A 19,832-nucleotide genomic window follows, 5' to 3' on the forward strand; every position below is an offset into this window, starting at 1 on the left:
CTAGTGATAGAATACTTGCCTTGCATGCATGAAGACCAGGATTCGATTCCTTGAAGCTGGAAAGTGATGCTATGGCTCAAGTGGCAGGGCACTAGTCTTGGGGAAAAAGCCCAAGGATAGTGCTCAGGCCCTGAGTTCAAGCCCTAGGACTGGCAAAACAAAACAAAAGCCAAATGCAAACAGGACTTGAGGGTGTGGTTCAAGTGGTAGAGCGCCTGATGAACAAGCTCAAGGTCCTGAAATCAATCTCCAGTACTGCATTAAAAAACAAACACGCCATTGGGAGATATGACCCCCTCTGTGAACATGGTCCTAGCTGCCTGACTGAGGGCTGCCCAGCTTTAGGCTCCTATTGACAAATGGGCAACATCATCCCAGCTTTCCTAGCATTTCTAAGATCAAAACAAAAAACCAAACCAAACCAAACCAAACCAACACGCCTGTGCTGGTGGTTCATGCCTGTAATCCTAGCTATTCAGGAGGCTGAGTCTTAAGGATTATAGTTCAAAGCCAGCCTTGGCAGAAATGTCTGTGAGACTTTTTTTTTTTTTTTGCTAGTCCTGGGCCTTGAACTCAGGGCCTGAGCACTGTCCTTGGGCTTTCTCAAGGGTAGAGCCACAGCTCCATTTTTGGCTTTTTCTATGTATATGTGGAACCAAGGAATCGAACGTGGATCTTTGTGCATGCTAGGCAAGCACTCTACGATTAGGCCAAACTCCCGGCCCCTCCGTGAGACTTTTATCTTAAGTAAATTACCAAAAAGCTGAAATGGAGCTATGGCCCAAGTGGTAGAGCACTAGCCTTAAGCAAAAGAAGCTTGGGGACAGAGCCCAGGCCCTAAATTCAAGTCCCAGAACCAGCAAAACAAACAAACAAGGCCCCAAACCTTCACATCCTTAATATAGATGAGCTTTGTTAACTAGGAGAGCATAACAGTTCATTAAAGAAGCACAAATTACTTTTAAAAAGCCAGAAATGAAAAACAAGTGGCCATTCTAATATTTGATGTTTTTATGTTGCTATATTGTAAAAATCAGTTTGGATTACATGAGTGAATTCTATTTTTAAGAAATGAATAACAAAGATCCCTACGAAACAACATACAAGTCTCATACCTGTTCTCTATCAATGAGGTCAATGATTCTTAGACTGTAGACTTCATCTTCAGACAACCTGTACCCCTGAGCCACCTTTAATGCATCTTCTAAGGAGGATGGAACATCTTGCTTGAGAATGTATCTGACTACCCTCTGAAATACACAACATGGCTATCTTCTGTTATGAACTCATAGAGAACACAGGAATCATTTGCTATAAATCATTTTCTAGCATCCATCATGTAAAAATAATGTAGCAAGGGGCTGGGAGTTTGGCCTAGTGGTTGAGTACTTGCCTAGTATGCACGAAGACCCAGGTTCGATTCCTCGGTACCACATACATAGAAAAAAGCCAGAAGTGGTGCTGAGGCTCAAGTGGTAGAGCTCTAGCCTTGAGAAAGTCCAAGGACAGTGCTCAGGCCCTAAGCTCAAGCCCAGGACTGACAAAAAAAAAAAAATGCAGCAAAACACTAAACTGTATTAAAAATTAAAACATAATTTATATTCCAAATTTTGCAACTGTTGTTTTTCTTTATATACCATTTGCTGTTCTTAATATGCTCATCAACAACTGAACACCCTATTATGACCATATCTAACAAAAGAAAATCTAGCTCTAACAAACAGTCTAGAGAATCCTCATTAAAATTTCTATGTTAGCTGGGTGCCCATGGCTCACACCAGTAATCCTAGCTACTCAAAAGGCTGAGATCTGAGGATCACAGTTCAAAGCCACCCTTGGAACAAAGTCCATGAGACTCTTATCTCCAATTAACCACCATAAAACCAGAGGTGGTACTGCGACTCAAGTGGTAGAGCTCTAGAATTGTTGAAGAGCTCAGGGACAGTGCCCAGGTCCATTGTTCAAGCCTCACGACAGACCAAAAATAAATAAATAAAATAAAATAAAATTCCATGTTGCCCTAGAACTAGAACCCTAGAACAAAAGGGCAGAAAATTTCCTTTAGCATACTCACCATTATTTCGGTGTTTAAGAGATTCACCTCTCTTATTCCATAGCCCCGTAAAAGTTTTTTCATTTCCACAAGTTTGTAACTTTCCTGCAATAGCTTGACCCTAAAAGCATATGGACATTAACATGGATTATTATTATTATTTATATGTATGTATATATGTGTGTGTAATGGTCCTGGAGCTTCAATTTAGGATGTAGGCATTGTCCCTGACCTTTTCTACAAGGCTAGTACTCTAGCACTTGAGCCATAGTTCTACTTCTGGCTCTTTGGCTAGTTAATTGGAGATAAGAGTCTCATGGACTTTGTGGCAAGGCTGTCTCTGAACTGCAGTCCTTAACTCTTGGCCTCTTAAGATTACAGGTGTGAACCACCAACACCCAGCTTGGATTTTTTTTTTAACGAAATACCATGGGGCATAGTAAATGGAAAACTCACTACAATGCAGTTTACTTAGGGCACAGGCACATTTTTGGGGGGCAGAAATCTTACTTGGGGTGGTCCATCTCCAGGTGCTGCTTCACTAGCTGTTCCACAGCTGCACTCCAGGGGACCACTGCCTTGTACATGATTTTAAGCACAGCATCGAATATGAGCTACACAGAGACACACAGGGAAATAAGGGAGAGCCCTTAGACAGTTTGCGGAAAAACCACATGATAGTTGTGCCCTTTTCACACTATACAAATTAACCTTTTTATGATGAGAAATAAAAACCTTTATGATCCAGTCCCCAAAAGGAACCCAGGAACAAGTGTTCACTTACATCCGTGTCAGACATACAACCTATCACTGCCATGGCCTTTGCTTCCCACGCTGTGTCAAAGAGTGATGTGGACTTCGAGCTGCATCTCCCTAGTAAATCCTAAGGCAAGGTAAAGGAAAAACAAACAAAAAAAAACCCCATTGCTGGGTGCTGGTGGCTCATGGTTCGGTCAGCCTGAGCACTAAGAAACATGAAACACTTTTTTGTTTTTGTTTTTTGTGGGTCATGGGGGCTTGAACTTTGGGCCTGGGTGCTGTCCCTGAGCTTTTCAGCTCAAGGGTACCACCTTAACCCTTGAGCCTATGGCCACTTCCAGTTTTTTAGTAGTTAATTGGAGATTAATTGGACTATCAGTCTTTAGCACCCAGGCTGACTTTGAGCCCAAGCTGGCTTTGAACCGTGCTCCTTAGATCTCAACCTCCGGTGGAGCTAGGATTACAGGCATGAGACTCTTTTTTTTTTTGCCAGTCCTGGGCTTGAGCTCAGGGCCTGAGCACTGTCCTTGGACTTTCTCAAGGCTAGAGCTCTACCACTTGAGCCTCAACACCACTTCTGGCTTTTTCTATATATGTGGTACCAAGGAATCGAACCCGGGTCTTCGTGCATGCTAGGCAAGCACTATAACCACTAGGCCAAACTCCCGGCCGGCGTGAGACTCTTATCTCCAGTTAACCACTAGAAAACTGGAAATGGAGCTGTGGCTCAAGGGTAGTACAGTAGCCTTGAGCTGAAGAGCTCAGGGACAATGTCCAGGCTCAGGGGTGGGGCAGTAACCTTGAGCTGAAAAGCTCAGGGACAGTGCCCAGGCCGAGTTCAAGCCCCATGACTGACCAAAAAAAAAAAAAAAAAAAAGAATATACAAATAAGACTATTGAAGCATACTAATGTGCACAAAAAATAAATGCTAGGCTGGGGTGTAGCTTAGTGGTACAGAGGTAGAACATGTGGTATGTGTGATGCCCTGGGTTCAATTCTCAGTACCAAAAAATACTCCTATTTTATTGAGCTGGCAATAACCCTTTGGAAAAATTCTTATTATTAAGCTCTTCTTTTTGAGATGGAGTCTCAAATTTGGTGGGCTCAAGTGATCACTGTACCTTAGCTGTCTCAGTAGCTCACAGGTCTTTTGTTCATCAGAGATCGGATTTTTCTTTCCTTCCTTCCTTTCTTCCTTCTGGTTAATTTGAGCTAAGAGACTCATGGATTTTCCTGCTTTGAATCACAACCTTTAGATCTCAGCCTCCTGAGTAGCAACAGGGCAGGTGCCACCAGTGCCCTGCTTTTTTTCTTTTTCTCTGTACCATAGTTTGAACTCAAGGCTTGTGCTTAAGTACAGTTCCAGCCCAACATTTGGCTGGAAACAGTTTTGAGAGTTTTCCTGCCCAGAGATCCTCCAGCTTTCCCCTCCCTGAGTAGTTAGAATACAAGGATGAGCACAGACGAACTACCAGCGCGCTGTTTAACCTGCACTCTTCTTTTCGCCCTCACTGCTGGTGCTTTACTACCTATGCTACACCTCCAGTTCCAGCTTCTTGCTGGCTAACGGGAGATAAGAATCTCATGCAAGGCTGGCTTCCAACCATAATCCTCCTATCTCAGTTTCTAGAGTCTCTAGGATTATAGTTATTAAGCAACCCAGTTCAATCCATGCTCTTAGCCAATTAAAAACATGACACTCTAGCAAAGCATGATACTCGTTACAGACTCAAACACTGAACACTACGATGGACTACATGAATCTCAGAAATAGTCTGGATCTAAAGGAAACCATCACCTCTATGTAGAGCAAGAGGAGCTCCTCCTCCTGCAGGTCATGCTCCCTCATGTAAACCCGGATGGACTTCTCCAGGACAGAGGGAATAAGCTGTGGAGCCAACACTCTATCAAACATTCGGAACACTATGGTGGTAGCCTTTTCCTGTATAAGAGGCGACAAAATAAGAAAAGATAATATAAACACAGAGTCTAGGTATATCTGGATGCAAGAAACAAAGTAACATTCGTGTATAGTTTTACCTTTTCAAAATCAGACAGGGCCAATTTACAGTTGTATTTCCTGTGCAGTGAGATCAGCTCTCGAAGGCTGTTCACCAAAGCCTGTAGCTGACATACTTCCTCTGTGTTCTGATAGTCCTTCTAAGACAAAAGTGTTAAAGTGCTGATTAAGGATATGAAATAAAAGTGCAAAAATGAAAGAAGGTCAAACTTATTTCCAGGGTAGAAGTAGTGCTGTGGCTCAAGTGTTAGAGCTGAAGAGTTCAGGGGCAGCGCCCAGGCCTAGAGTTCAAGCCCCACAACCAACAAAAACAAATACAAAAAACCTTATTTCTAGGGAAGTAAGGAATGATCATGATTATACACAAGAAAACTACACCTTGGAATTATGTTTTTTCCCCAGTGTTGGAGATCAAACATGGGCCTTCGTATCTGTTAGGCAGGTGTACTACCACAGAGCTATATCACCGCCCCCCCTCTAGTAATACTTTTATTTATTTATTTATTCCTGAGGCTTGAACTCAGGGCCTTGACACTGTCCCTGAACGTTTTCGTTCAAATCTAGTGCTCTTCTGCTTGAGCCACAGCTCTCTCTCTGGCCTGCCCTCCCTCCCTCCCTCTTTCTGCCTTCTTCCTCCCTCCTCCCCTTGCCCACCCATTTTCTTTGCGAGTCCTGAGGCTTGAATGTAGAGCCTGGGCATTGCCCCTGAGCTTCTTTTGCTCAAGGCTGGCACTCTACCACTTGAGCCACAGTGCCACTTCCAGCTTTTTCTGCTTCTGTGGTACTAAGGCATTGAACCCAGAGCTTCATACATGCTAGGAAAACACTACCACTAAGCCATATTCCCAGCCCTCTTCCTTATTTTTATTTTAGTGGAAATAAGAATATTGGAATCTTTGCTGCTTTGGCCTCCTGAATAGGATTACTTGGCATGAGCCACAGGTACACAGCTTATTATTACTGTTATTATTATTTGTATGTCTGGGGCTTAGACTCTGGGCCTGGGTACTGAGTTCTTCAGCTCAAGGCTATTGCCCTACCCTCCCATTTTCTGGTGGTTAATTGGAATTAAGAGTCACCCAGTCTTTAGTGCCCGGGCTGGCTTTGAACTGAAATCCTCATATCTCAGCCTCCTGAGTAACTAGGATTATAGGTGTGAGACACTTGCCTAGCTTCATTGTTACTTTTTTAACTGAAACTTGAGAAATAGATAAGATTTCATGGTATACATTTTAAAGGCCACATATCTCTGGACTTAAGTACTTAATGCTTAAGAGATGAGATTACATTAGCACCCCCACCCCAGTCCTGGTGCTTGAACTCAGTGTCTGGGCATTATCCCTATGCCATTTTGTGCTCAAGGCTAGTGCTCTACCACTTGAGCCACAGTGCCACTTGCAGCATATTTGGAGTAGTTTATTAGAGATTAAGAGTCTCACAGACTTTCCTGCCCCAGCTGGCTTCAAATCATGATCCTCAGATCCCAGCGGCCTGGGTAGCTAGAATTACAGGCATGACCACTGGAGCCTCGCTATGCAGTATTTTTCTTTATATATTATAAAATAAATGCTAGCACTGTCAATTTTTTTTCAAAGTACAATGAACATTTTTTTCAATATAATCAATGCGTTCTAGTTTTAGAACCCCCAAAAAGAAAATATATTTAAAGAAATTTATAAGACAAATAATAAATTTAGTTAATTATTCTCAGGTATAACATTCCTGACCTTCTACTAGAGCTAGCCGCCTTTTTCCTTTTTTAAAACTTTTGGATTTTGGAGGTCAGGAGTTTGGCCTAGTGGTAGAGCGCTTGCCTAGCATGTACAAAGACCTGGGTTTGGTTCCTCGGTACCACATACATAGAAAAAAGCCGGAAGTGGTGCTGAGGCTGAAGTGGTAGAGCTCTAGCCTTGAGAAAGTCCAAGGACAGGGCTCAGGCCCTGAGTTCAAGCCAGGATTGGTAAAAAAAAATTTTTTTTTGGTTTTTGTATGTTCATGTGTTAACTGTCACTAAGTTATATCTATAGTCCACATCAATTTTTCTCCCATCATTTGATCTTTTTAAGGCTAGCCTTGAACTTGTGCTCTTTCTGCCTCAGCCTCCTCCATCTATCACCACCTCTGGCTCACAATTGATGTTAAAACAAAAATCAAACAAATCACTGGTGATTTAGAGTCATAATTGCTGTTGAAATATGTATAGATCAGGGATGGCTTACTAACAGGTTAAAGCAAAGAAGCAGACCTGACTGCTGCAGACTTTGAAAACTAATTCTCATGCATTAGTAAATTTTATTCTTTTAAAGCATTCTGAGAGTGTGATTGCAGAAAATTGAAATTAAAAAAAAAAAGTGAAACCATACCATTACGACAATGGTTCACATTTTGGTTAGTTCAAGAGAGAAAAGAATAGTGGATTAAAACAGGATGATGCTGTTGGAAGGAAGTCACAAAGGAAAAGAGGAATTATCCTTCTTGTGGATTTGGAAAGGAAAAAATAAAAGGAGAGGGATAGATAGGAAACATATATAGATACATATCCAGATACTTTTTCTCTTCAGACATGGAGACAAACTGTTCAACATTCCATGTCCATGCTAACAGTCTGGTTTTGAATCATACCAGGGAAATCCAATGCCAGGATGAAGTCATGCCCAGCTCATCTGTGTTTTCTGCTGTGAAAAATACTTCAGCCAGCTGCAGTCCATTTTCCGGCCAGTTTGCCTTTAAAAATATTATGGATCATTAAAAACTGTTTTATGCGTCTGAGAGGATATAAAATGTCTTTTTCATGTGAAATTAGACTGGCAGTTACCTTATCAGTCAATTCAAGGTTCCTAGCTGCTTGCTCCAGCCATTTTGCAAGAATTTTCTAGAACAGAGACGTCATTTCAAAATAATGAAAATGGCATTTTGGTGAATCCTTAATATTCAGTAACTAAGATTGAAAAACACCTAGATCATCATCTTTTTTTTTTCCTTTTGGTCTATTGTGGGATTTGGACTTGACCTATGGGCCTGGGCATTGTCCCTGAGCTCTTCAGCTCAAGACTACCACCCTAATCCTTGAGCCACAGCCCCACTCCTGTTTTCTGGTGGTTAACTGGAGATAAGAGTCTCCTACACTTTAGTGCCATGCTTGCTTTGAACCTTGATCCTCAGATCTCAGCCTTCGTAGTAGCAAGGATTACATGCATGAGCCACCATGCCTGGATAGATCATCATTTTTTAAAAGATCTATGTACCTGGGCCGGGAGTTTGGCCTAGTGGTAGAGTGCTTGCCTAGCATGCACGAAGACCCAGTTCGATTCCTCGGTACCCCACGTACATAGCAAAAAGCCGGAAATGGTGCTGAGGCTCATAGTGGTAGAGTACTAGCCCTGAGAAAGTCCAAGGACAGTGCTCAAGCCCTGAGCCCAAGCCCAGGACTGGCAAAAAAAAAAAAAAAAGATCTATGTACCTTAAAAATAATAAAATTATATTACAATCTATTCATTTATGGTAGTACTGGGGGAAAATGCTAGGTAAACTCTAAACCACTTAAAGGAAACAAAACAACTTCATGAGGCACAGTGCTATTGTCTCACACCTATAATCCTAGCTGCTCGGGAGGCCGAGAACTGCGGCTCAAGGTTTGAAGCCAGCCTCAACAGTCAAGTCCATGAGACTCTTAACTTGAATAAACTACTCAAAAAGAGCCAAAAGTGGCGCTGTGGCTCAAATGATAGAGCACTAGCATTATGCTAAAGAAGCTCAGGGATAGCACCCAGGCCCAGAGTTCAAGTCCCAGCACTAGAAAAAAACAAAAAACTAAGTGGTGGTGCTGGTCGTGGTGGCTCATGCCTATAGTCCTAGCTACTCAGGAGGCTGAGATCTGAGGATGGAGGTTCAAAGCCAGTCTGGGCACTAAAGAAGGTAAGACTCATCTCCAATTAACCTCTAGAAAATGGGAAGTGGGGCTGTGGCTCAAGGGGTAGGGCAGTAGCCTTGAGCTCAAGCCCAAGGACCAATAAATAAGTAAAGAAAGACAAAAAAAAACTAAGTGGTATTAGTATGACATCACCATCAATGATTTAATATAAAAAAGGAGGTGGGAATAGAAACTCACCTGTCCTTCAGGCACAGTCCTTCTCACAAATGGAATCACATCCTTTTTAAACCATGGACAAAATTGCTGCAAACACACTGGTGTAGAGACTGAGTTGAGTAAATTTTCAAGTGTCTTCACATCAAACCTGCTCTCAAAGTTTCCCTAAGTTTTATAAAATAAAAAATTAAGATAAATTGATAAATGTAAACCAACAGTCTCCCAATAGACATAGACCTTTTATATTCAGGATTGTTTCCTATTAGCAATGCTTGTAAAAGATGACTAGCTCTGTGCAAATAAGTTAAGTTGGAGGCCATAATTCTATGATATATCTAATCATTGAGTAACAAATAATTAACATAGATGCTAACTAGTAGCGTATGCATCCATTAATGGAATCATACCAATCCACTTTTTGGCCTAATGTTTTATACCAGTATCAGCCAAGAATAAGGGATGTATAAACAATTTTACTTATTTAGTACGCATGTACACATGTATGTATGTATGTATGTATGTATGTATGTATGTATGTATTTAAGAGATGAGGTCTTAGCTGAGCACTGGTGGCTTATGTCTGTAATCCTAGCGGTTCAGAAGACTAAGTTGTAAGGATCATGGTTTGAAGCCAGCCTGCATAGAAAAGTCCCCATGAGGCTCTGATCTCCAATTAAAAGTAGCAATGTGGCTCAAGTGGTAGAGTGCTAGCCTTGAACAAAAGAAGCCCAGGGACAATAACCAGGCCCTGAGTTCAAGTCCTAAAACTGGCAAAAACAAAGAACAAAAAAGCAAAAACAGAAGTGGAGCTATGGCTTAAAGTAGTGGAGTACTAGCCTTGAACAGAAGGGCTCAGGGATGGCACCCAGGCTTTGAATTCAAGACCCACGGCCACTCCCCCCACCCCTAGCCAAAAAAAAAAAAGTTAAAAAAAAAAAAAGAGAGAGGGAGAGAGAGATGAGGTCTTGTTTCACAGCTCTAGCAGGTCCCAATAAGTCATAAACTCCTGGGCTTAAGTAATTTTTCTGCCTTAATTTCTTCCCAGTAAATGAGATTACATTGTAGGGAACTCTGAGGCCAAGCTATGAGACCAGAAAAGGATTAGAAGGTTGGAATGCTGCCTCAGCAGTACTCAGAATGCTGAGAACTGGAACCTGGAAATGTCAAACATACAGGCAGAACAAATGTGTAAGTTACCACTAATTGTACACTATGATTGTTTCAGTTAGAGCCGTTTGGATGCTATAAAGCTTGAGACCTTGGGATAAGATAAATGTTTGTGGGGCTGGGAATGTAGCTTAGTGGTAGAGTGCTCACCTAGCATGCATGAAGCCCTGGGTTCCATTCCTCTGTATCACATATACAGAAAAAGCTGGAAAGCCGTGGCTTAAGTGGCACAGTACTATCCTTAAGCAAAAAGTACCCAAGGATAGTACCCAGGTCCTGAGTTCAAGCCACAGGACTGGCAAAAAAAAAAAGATGAATGTCATATGATTCAATGTTTACTGCCTTCCTCTGCTTCCTAACCAAAGGAGAGTCAATTATTACTATGTACACAAACTATATCTCATATTACTGGTTGTGAACACAAGAGAGATACTTTGTTTTTTGCACATATTTGTAGTAATCATAACCTCCCCAGTACTGAACTAAATAAATACACTTGCTTATGGGATCTTGGGGTTCAGAAGTCAGAAAGCACTGATCCCCCTGATTCCTCTCTCTCTTTTCTCATTTCTTCCACTCTCGTACCCCACTGTGCTGTCCCAGGTTTCACGCAGCAAGACTATGGGGTCTTGCTATTGTGTATAGTCTTCAAAGAAATTATTTGTGTTTTTGTGCTAGTCCTGGCTTTAAACTTAAGGCCTAGGAGTTGTCCCTGAGTTTTTTTTTCAATTTTTATTTCTTTTTTTAATATATTTTTTATTGTAATTAATAGAAGGGTTACATTATATTTGCCAGATAGAAGGTGCATTAATTCACATACATTGACACCCTTTCTCATGTCTTGGTCCCAATTTCTCTCCCCCCATGTCCCTGAGCTTTTATTCAATGCTAGCACTATACCACTTGAGCTATAGATCTACTCCTGAGGTTTTGGAGTAGTTTATTAGAGATAAAGAGTCTCTAGCCAGGCTGTGGCTATGGCTAACGCCTGTAATCCTAGCTACTCTCTAGCTACTCTCGAGGCTGAGATCTGAGGATCAAGGTTCAAAGCCAACCCCAGGCACAAAAGGACCTGAGACTCTTATCTCAAATTAACCTCTAGAAAATGGGAAGTGACAGCTATGGCTCAAGGGTAGGGTTGTAGCCTTGAGCTGAAGAGCTCAGAGACATCACCCAGGCCAAGTTCAAGCCCCATGAACCACAAAAAAAAAATAGCTAAGATTATAGGCCTGAGCAACCAGTGCCCAGCCAGAGGAATAGTTTTAAGTGGCCCTCTATTACCACAATCTGAGCTGGAGTGAAACATCTTCATGACCATCAATCATATTGTTAGAATCTCATTAATAAATCACTTAAGAAACTGTTGCCTCTTGAGCTAAGGTTTGGAACTAAATGGAGACAAAAATCAGTATATGGCATATCTTCCTCATATTTCCACTGACCATATTAATATCCCATCTAGTCAATCTGAGAACATGTACTACCCAGTCACACTCATTACCTTATTAGTTTCCAACACTTAGCCACCCATTCAGTCATTAAGAAAATGTAAAGTTGAGGGGGTGTGGGGGGGGGGAATGGGTACCAAGACATGTGAAAGGGTATCAATGTATGTGAATTAATGCACCTTCTATCTGGCAAATATCATGTAACCCTTTTACTAATTACAATAAAAAAAATTTTTTTAAAAAAATGTAAAGTTGAATTACCCGATGTCGAAGCCAAAGATACTGAGCACACACAAGGTTTCCTTCTTTTAACTGCAAAAAGATATCTTTAAGATCATCTTCATTATTCAGGAATTCGATCCAAGAACTACCACTGATAAATTGAAAGAAAGGAAGTTAGTAGTTGCAGAACAAATATTAAAATTCCCTTCTAAGCTGGAGGCTGGTGGCTCACGCCTGTAATCCTCATTACTCAATAGACTGCGGTCTAAGGATTGTGGTTCGCAGGCAGCCCAGACAGTTCTGGGTTTTAACCCAGGACCTTGTGAATACTGGCCACCTAGTTTCCAATAGCAGTCACAACTCCAGCCCGGAAAACAATGTTCTAAAAACCATTTTTTTTTTGGGCCAGAGAATGTTTTTCAAAATTTGAAAATCCTAGAAAGTTTCTCTCTCTTTTTCTGTTATTAATCCTGGGGCTCGAATTCTGGTCTTGGTACTGTCTCTGAGTTTTTTGGTCGGTCATGGGGCCTGAACTCTAGGCCTGTGCACTGACCCTGAGCTCTTCAGCTCAAGGCTATATAGCCCTAACTCCTTGAGCCACAGTGCCACATCCAGTTTTCTAGTGGGTAATTAATTACAGATAAGAGTCCCATGGTCTTTAGTGCCTCCTTGGTGCCGGGGCTGGTTTTGAACCACAATCTTCAGATCTCAGCCTCCTGAGTAGCTAGGATTATAGGTGTGAGCAACCTCGCCCAACTGACTCCAAGTTTTTTGGTTTAATACTAGTGCTCAATCACTTGAGGTACAGCTCCATTTCCCAATTTTTGGTGGGTAAGAGGTGATGAGTTTCAAAGCGTTTTCCTGGATGAGCTGTCTTGGAACTAAGACCCTCAGATCTCAGGCTCTCGAGTAGCTAGGATTACAGGTATGAGCTACCAGTGTTCAGCTATTCTCTTCATAACACAAATTTGAGACTTATTTAATCATAATCTAATAATTAAAGATGCAATGTACACACCTGAATTTGTCTGGACCAAATGCTCCATAAAAAGTAGTCAACTTTGCATGAGCCCTTAGCACCTATAACAACAAAAAAAGAATTGGCAATCCATACTGTGTACAAGCCGGGCTCACACCTATAATCCTAGCTACTCAGGAGGCTGAGATCTGAGGACTGCAGTTCAAAGCCAGCCCAAATCCAGCCCAAGCACTAAAGACTGAGAGACTCATCTCTAATCACTAGAGAAAGGGAAGTGGTGCTGTGGCTCAAGGGGTAGGGTGGTAGCCTTGAGCTGAAGGGCTCAGGGACAGTTCCCAGGGCCAGAGTTCAAGCCCCATAACTCACAAAAACAAATAAGTAAATACGGTGTGCAACAGTATTAAAATAAAAGAAAACCCACTAAAAAATTGGAGTAAATCTATTTTAGAACTTTTTTTTTCTTGTTGGCCAGTCCTGGGGCTTGAATTTAGGGCCTGAGCACTGTCTTGGAGCTTTCTCAAGGCTAGAGATCTACCACTTTGAGCCACAACACCACTTACGGCTTTTTCTATGTATGTGGTAGGTAAGCACTCTACCACTGGGTCAAACTCCTGGCCCCAGAAGTCTTATGTACATGCTCATTTTATTCCATATTACAGGTCAATTCCCATTAACACAACTACCTTTAACACACATAGAGAAAAACGGAATAATATTAACTACAAAGGAAAAAATACATTAATTACAGGTGCCCTTCAAAATCAATTTTCCTATGAACTACCAGCGGTCATCTGGAAAATACATAGCTTGATTGTACTTAACACTTTTTTTTTTTTTTTTTTTGCCAGTCCTGGGCTTGAGCTCAGGGCCTGAGCACTGTCCTTGGACTTTCTCAAGGCTAGAGCTCTACCACTTGAGCCTCAGCACCACTTCCGGCGTTTTTTTTTCTATGTATGTGGTACCGAGGAATCGAACCCGGGTCTTCATGCATGCTAGGCAAGCACTTTAACCACTAGGCCAAACTCCCGGCCCCTGTACTTAACACTTTTATTAGAATTTACAAGCTCATATGCTGCACTATGTATTTTGACACTATCACAAATATTGTCAAAGTTTGCATTTCCTTGACGGTCTAAGCAGGTATCAAGTATGCAAGATAATTTATAGGAATTATCTTCTCTGATCTCAAAACAACACTGTAAGGTGAATATTAACAATCCCATTCTGATAAAATAGAGGGGAAGTATTAATATGGCAACTTGCTCCAGCAGAAATACAAACCTAAGGCATCTTGCTCTTAAAGGATTATAAAACTATTTTGAAAAGAAAATCACTGGTGTACCATCATCCCCCCAATCAATCTATCAGTCTAATGTTGTTACCTCTATCAAACCATCAGAATAAACTGGAAGAGTTTTATCTTCTTTCTTCAAAAGCTAAAGATGAACAATAAAAAAATCAAGCAGAGAGAATATGTTATTAGGGTTATTTTTAATATAAGGACTAATTTTCTGTGCACTATGGCTAAAAAACATTATCTTCAGAAATAAGCTGAATTTAGGTTTGAAATGAGCAAAATTTAAAAGATGTATGCAAGGATATCAAATTAAAAAAAAGGAATTACTTTTTTTCTTTTCTTTTTTGGTCAGTCATGGGGCTTGATCTCTGGGCGTGGGCACTGTCTCTGAGCTCAAGGTTATGGCCCTATCCCTGCAGCCACAGCATCACTTCTGGTTTTCTAATGGTAAATTCGAGATTAAAGTCTCACAGACTTTTTAGTGCCTTGGCTGGCTCTGAACCTCGATTCTCAGATCTCAAGTCTCCTGAGTAGCTAGGATTAGGATTACAGGTGAGAGCTACTGCACCAGCTGGAATCACATTTTTTTTTTTTAACTTGTCCTAGGGCTTGAACTCAGGGCCTGGACACTTTTTGCTCAAGGCTAACACTCTACCACTTGAGACACAGTGCCACTTCCAGCTTTTTCTTATGTATGTGGTACTGAAGAATCAAACCCAGGGCTTCATGCATGTGAGACAAGCAATCTACCGCTAGGCTATGCTCCTGGCCCTGGAATTACTTATTTCAAAACAAAAACAATGTATTATACAAAAACTGGTCATCACAACCTGCCTATATGTCAATTCTTGATCTCAAGGCATATAACTAGAAATTATACTCAAAGGTCATGGAGGGGTACAACGTACTAAAAAATTGGCATCATTTGCAACAACAAAAAATAAACAAGTAGGGGTTGGGAATTTGGCCTAGTGGTAGAGTGCTTGCCTACTATGTACAAAGACCCAGGTTCAATTCCTTGGTACCACATACACAGAAAAAGCAAGAAGTGGTGCTGTGACTCAAGAGGTAGAGTGCTAGACTTGAGGAATTTCCAGGGACAGTGCTCAAGCCCTGAGTTCAAGCCCCAGGACTGGCAAAAAAATGAATAAATATAAATAAATAAACAAGTAAAAATAATGTGAAAGAGCTGTGCATCAGTGGCTCGCACTGATGTAATCCTAGCTACTCAAAAGACTGAGATTTGAGGACTGCAGATCAGAGCCCTCCTGTAGCTGGGTAAGATGGCTCACACCTGGAATCCTAGCTACTCAGGAGGCTGAGCTCTGAGGAACTCAGTTCAAAGCTAGCTTGGGCACTAAAGAATGTGAGACTCTTAGCACCAATTAATCGCTACAAAACCAGAAGTGGTGCTATGGCTCCAGGGGTAGGGCAATTGTCTTGAGCTGAAGAGCTCAAGGATAGGGCTCAGACCCAGAGTTCAAGTCCCATGATCAACAACAACAAAAAAGAATTATGAGAAATATAAAGAGAAGAAAGAAAACAAACCAACTTACCCTAGTTTTGGCATAATTAAGCATTTCCTGGGTTGTTTCATATGTTATCCACTGGGCCTTCAGGCAGTAAGTGACCACAAATTCATCATCCTGTCTCACAAAATTAGACAGTGAGACAACTTGATATGGACTAACACACCAATCTGAATACTTAGTGGGCAAGAAACACACCTGGATTTTATGTAGATTTTCCTTAGCCTCATCCACAAGTTGCTGCCATTCGGTCTGCTCACTGGTGTCAGCAGAAATCAAGGCCAGTTTCTCCAATATATCATTTGATTTTACCTTGTATACAAGCTGTAATGGAAACATGTCAAATCCAGTGACTTGTCATAGAATAATGGCTAAGGATGTCTTATTTTCACAGTAACATGTGTGGAATAGGCTACAGTGAAAAAAAGGCAAATTCTCAGGTGGTTTGAGAATAAGGTTTGAATAAGCTATCTGGAAGGTAATCTAGAAGATTATGAATTATAAAAAACCATTTTTCAAGCCTTACTAGATATGTGTACCAAGAGTTTTACATGAATTAAGTCATAGAAGCAAACTGTCTATGAATAGATAAACAGAAAAGTGTAGCCTTATGTCACATAGGATACCTGTTAGCCTTTTAAAAAGAAGGAATTTCTAGGGCTAGGAGTTTGGCCTACTGGTATGAGTGCTTGCCTAGCACGTATAAAGACCCGGGTTCGATTCCTCAGCACCATGTACATAGAAAAAAGCCAGAAGTGGTGTTGTGGCTCAAGTGGTAGAGTTCTAGTCTTGAGAAAACCCAAGGACAGTGCTCAGGCCCTGAGTTCAAGGGCTAGGACTGGGAAAAAAAAATAAAAAATGGATTTCTAGGTGAGCCTTGTGGTACACACCGATAGTACCAGCACTCAAGAGGCTGAGATAGGAAGATCCTAAGTACAAGACCATCCTGGGCTATGGAGTAAGACCCTACCGCAAAACCAGAAGACATAAGAAGAGTATCTGCTCTACTATTTCTCCACTCATTCCCCTCAAGTCTTTCACAGTTTACCTGACTATTGCTTCCTTTATTCTCCCTTACTCTTACTCTGTTTCAGTTGTGTCTGAATTATAGACATGATTACACTAAATTTTTAGTGGATTTACCTATGTTTCCTCAGCCTGTAGGACACCAAGAAATGCCTAGATGTTGAGGGAAGAAAATGCGTTCATGAACACTTACCTCAACATCTAGTCCAAACTGAATGGCAAAGTTCTCCGCTTCTGCAAATCGGTGCTTGTGAAGTAACCGACTCAATCTAACCGTTAGAAATTTCATCAAATGCTTGGTAAGCAGGGAATATGAAATGTTTACTAAGGGGCAAAGCTTTCAAAAAAGGGTACAATTACCTGTTTTCTGGTAAAGCTTCTGTAAGATACCTGAGTACCAAGACTGACACGGAATCATCAGACAGGCTGGGAAAAGACAAATTTTTAAGAATCTTTGTTATTGAGTACAAACAAGTTGATTTTTTGTTGTTGCTGTTGGTCACGGGGCTTGAACTCAGAGCCTGGGTGCTGTCTGTCCCTGAGCTCTTTTCCTCAAAGCTGAACTCTACCACTTAGAGCCATAGATGCACTTCTGGCTTTCAGTGGTTAATTGGATATGAAAAATCTCATGGGGCTTTTCTGCCCAGGCTGGCTTTGAATCTTGATCCTCAGATCCAAGACTCTTAAGTAGCTAGGATTACAAGCATGAGCCACCAGTGCCTAGATTAAATCAGTTTTAACTTAGCTCTTATTTAACAAGTTATCTTATTTTTTTTTAAAGCATGACTTACTTTGGATCATTGTTGCATATTCCTTCCAGAAGGTATATAGTATCCTACAGAAATAAAAACTACAATTAAAATTCATGTATAAAAGCAGTACATTTTATAATTACTAGAGTTAACAAATGGCTCACATAATGAACACCCATCAAAAGGGAACAGATTGCTTAAGTATTTTCTTGTGGTCTTGAAATAACACCATACAGATTACTAGTTACCAAGGAGAAAATGTGTCTTCAGGAACAGAGAAAAAAGAAAAAAAAAAGGGAGGGGGAAGGGGAAGTTACCCAATTGTAACCCCTTTGTAAAATAATAATAAAGAAATGTAGATATAAACATGAGATGGGTCCAGGTACTCTAGTAGGCCCCATGCATGCTTTGGTGACTCTTAAGCATTTAAAAAACATTTTTTATAATCATAAAGTAGTTTAAAATACATAAACTTACTGTGCTTATCCCTGTTTGAACCAATGAAGAAATACTAGATACTTCCAAAGAATATAGTATATCCATTGTAGGTAATGAGTAAACAGTCAGGTTTTTCATCTAAGAGAAATAAAAGAGTAATTAATTTAAGTGTCATAATCTACAAGTATGAAACTACAAGATATCAACTACAAGCACTTCAAAATTGAGACATTAAAACAGAAATAACTGGAAGTGACCCTGTGGCTCAAGTGGTAGAGCACTAGCCTTGAGCAAAAGAAGCTAAGGGACAGTGCCAAGCCCCTGAGTTTAAGCCCTAGGATTGACAAAACAAAAATAAAACAAAAAAAAACGAAACAACAACAAAAACATCATCACCACCCCCCTTTACAAATAAATACTCTTATCTATAACTCTATATTGATATTTAAAGGCTACATATAAAATTATGAAATCATGCTTCATTCTGCCTTCTACATCTAATGATAATTCATATACTTTAGTTCACTTATTTTGTACTGAGCTGTCTAGAACTTTACAAAAATCTCTATAATTCACACGTATTTTCCTATCCTCTAGTGCTGGAGATTGAACCAGCCAAGTGTTCTACCAACTAAGCCATGGGTTTTTTGAGACAAAGTAGCTCTATGTAGCTCACATTCCCTGAATTCTTTTTCTTTTCTTTTTTTTTTTTTTTTTGCTCATGGGGCTTGAACTCTGGGCCTGGGTGTAGTCCCTGAGCTCCACAGCCCTACTTCCCATTTTCTAGAGATTAATTGGAGATGAGAGTCTCTTGGCTTTGTGGTTTTTGTAGTGCCCTGCTGGCTTTGAACAGTGATCCTTAAATCTCACCCTCCTTAGTAGCTAGGATTACAGGCACTTGGCCCTGAACTTTTTATTTAACCTGGGTAGACTTTCCTTGTTTATACTCCTACAGAATCAGAATCACAGGCATATATCACCATGTATCTAATAAATACTTCCTTAAATATATACAACTTTTATTCTTAAAATGCTATTTAAAATGTAGAATCACATTTCATATTCATTCTTTTAAAATGGAATAGAGTTCTGCAGCAGAAATTCCAATTTGTCAAGGGTCTGTGTGAACTAATAGCTAATATGTTATGAACACTACTTGATATCAGCTACTACGAAACTAAATGCGTTTTTTAAAAACACATGATATGGATAAGCAGGGACCAAAATTTTTTCATACCTTCTTCTTAGTTGTAGTTGTCAGAGCTACTAATTTCAGGTTTGTAATTCCTTGCCTAGGAGAAAAAGGCTACAAGTAAATCTAACTCGAAACCAGATAAAAACTAAGTGAAAGCAATATAATTCCTGTTTAAGTCTTAACACACATTAAAAAAATAATTTTTTTTCTTTTGGTAGTAGTAGGGTTTGAATTCAGAACCTAGCATTTGTTAGGTAGAACCTATATCTTAAACTATGACCAGATTCATTTTGCTTTAATTGATTTTCAGATAATGTCTCACTTTTGCCTGGGGTCAGATTCAGACTACAATCCTCCTGCTTATGGTTTCTGAGTAGCTAGGATTACAAACGTGAATTCTGTGAGAAAGTCTCAATAACTTTTTTACCCAAACTGGCCTCAAACCACAATTCTTTTTTCACCATTCCAGTAGCTGGGATTGCCACCACACCTACCCCAAGACACTAGATTCTATTTGTTCATGTTCTTAGCCAAAACTGACTCTGTCTTAACATAATGGAGGACGTACTACCTATTTGTTTCCAATAGAAATAGGCAAACAATGAGTCCATCCTAATTCTAATAGGCTGCTTCAGTGTACATAATAAATGATCTGAACAAAACTGGCAAGACACATGGTGCTAAAGAAGGGCTTTTAGCCAAAGTCATAACCTACCAGGCAACTGAGGAAGGAGAATCTGCTTCAGTGGTAAGAAGAAATTCCTCTACACAAACAGAAGGCCAGTTCCATATGGGTGTAAGTGTGTAAATGTCCCATAAACTCAGCACATTCTGCAAAAGAGACATCTCACCTATGGGT

At 40.5% G+C, this 19,832-nt stretch overlaps 1 protein-coding gene across 1 annotated transcript in view; it reads right to left on the reverse strand.

Annotated features, from left to right (window-relative positions):
• Positions 1–19,832, reverse strand: part of Kntc1 (kinetochore associated 1) — a 72,309-nt gene that overhangs the window by 39,929 nt on the left and 12,548 nt on the right. Inside the window, exons 11-30 of the mRNA XM_090319956.1 lie at positions 19,689–19,804; positions 19,016–19,070; positions 17,818–17,916; positions 17,380–17,423; positions 16,949–17,014; positions 16,782–16,857; positions 15,761–15,886; positions 15,590–15,679; positions 14,119–14,172; positions 12,776–12,837; positions 11,797–11,908; positions 8,942–9,085; positions 7,649–7,705; positions 7,456–7,557; positions 4,854–4,973; positions 4,612–4,755; positions 2,838–2,936; positions 2,564–2,667; positions 2,075–2,174; positions 1,116–1,250 (exon numbers count right to left, since the gene is read on the reverse strand). Of these exons, the coding sequence (XP_090176082.1) occupies positions 1,116–1,250; positions 2,075–2,174; positions 2,564–2,667; positions 2,838–2,936; positions 4,612–4,755; positions 4,854–4,973; positions 7,456–7,557; positions 7,649–7,705; positions 8,942–9,085; positions 11,797–11,908; positions 12,776–12,837; positions 14,119–14,172; positions 15,590–15,679; positions 15,761–15,886; positions 16,782–16,857; positions 16,949–17,014; positions 17,380–17,423; positions 17,818–17,916; positions 19,016–19,070; positions 19,689–19,804 (1,905 nt within the window). The remainder of the gene's footprint in view (positions 1–1,115; positions 1,251–2,074; positions 2,175–2,563; positions 2,668–2,837; positions 2,937–4,611; positions 4,756–4,853; positions 4,974–7,455; positions 7,558–7,648; positions 7,706–8,941; positions 9,086–11,796; positions 11,909–12,775; positions 12,838–14,118; positions 14,173–15,589; positions 15,680–15,760; positions 15,887–16,781; positions 16,858–16,948; positions 17,015–17,379; positions 17,424–17,817; positions 17,917–19,015; positions 19,071–19,688; positions 19,805–19,832) is intronic.

The sequence above is a fragment of the Megascapheus bottae genome, chromosome 28, assembly GCF_031878675.1.
Source record: "Megascapheus bottae isolate mThoBot1 chromosome 28, mThoBot2.hap1, whole genome shotgun sequence".
NCBI classification, from domain to species: Eukaryota; Metazoa; Chordata; class Mammalia; order Rodentia; family Geomyidae; genus Megascapheus; species Megascapheus bottae.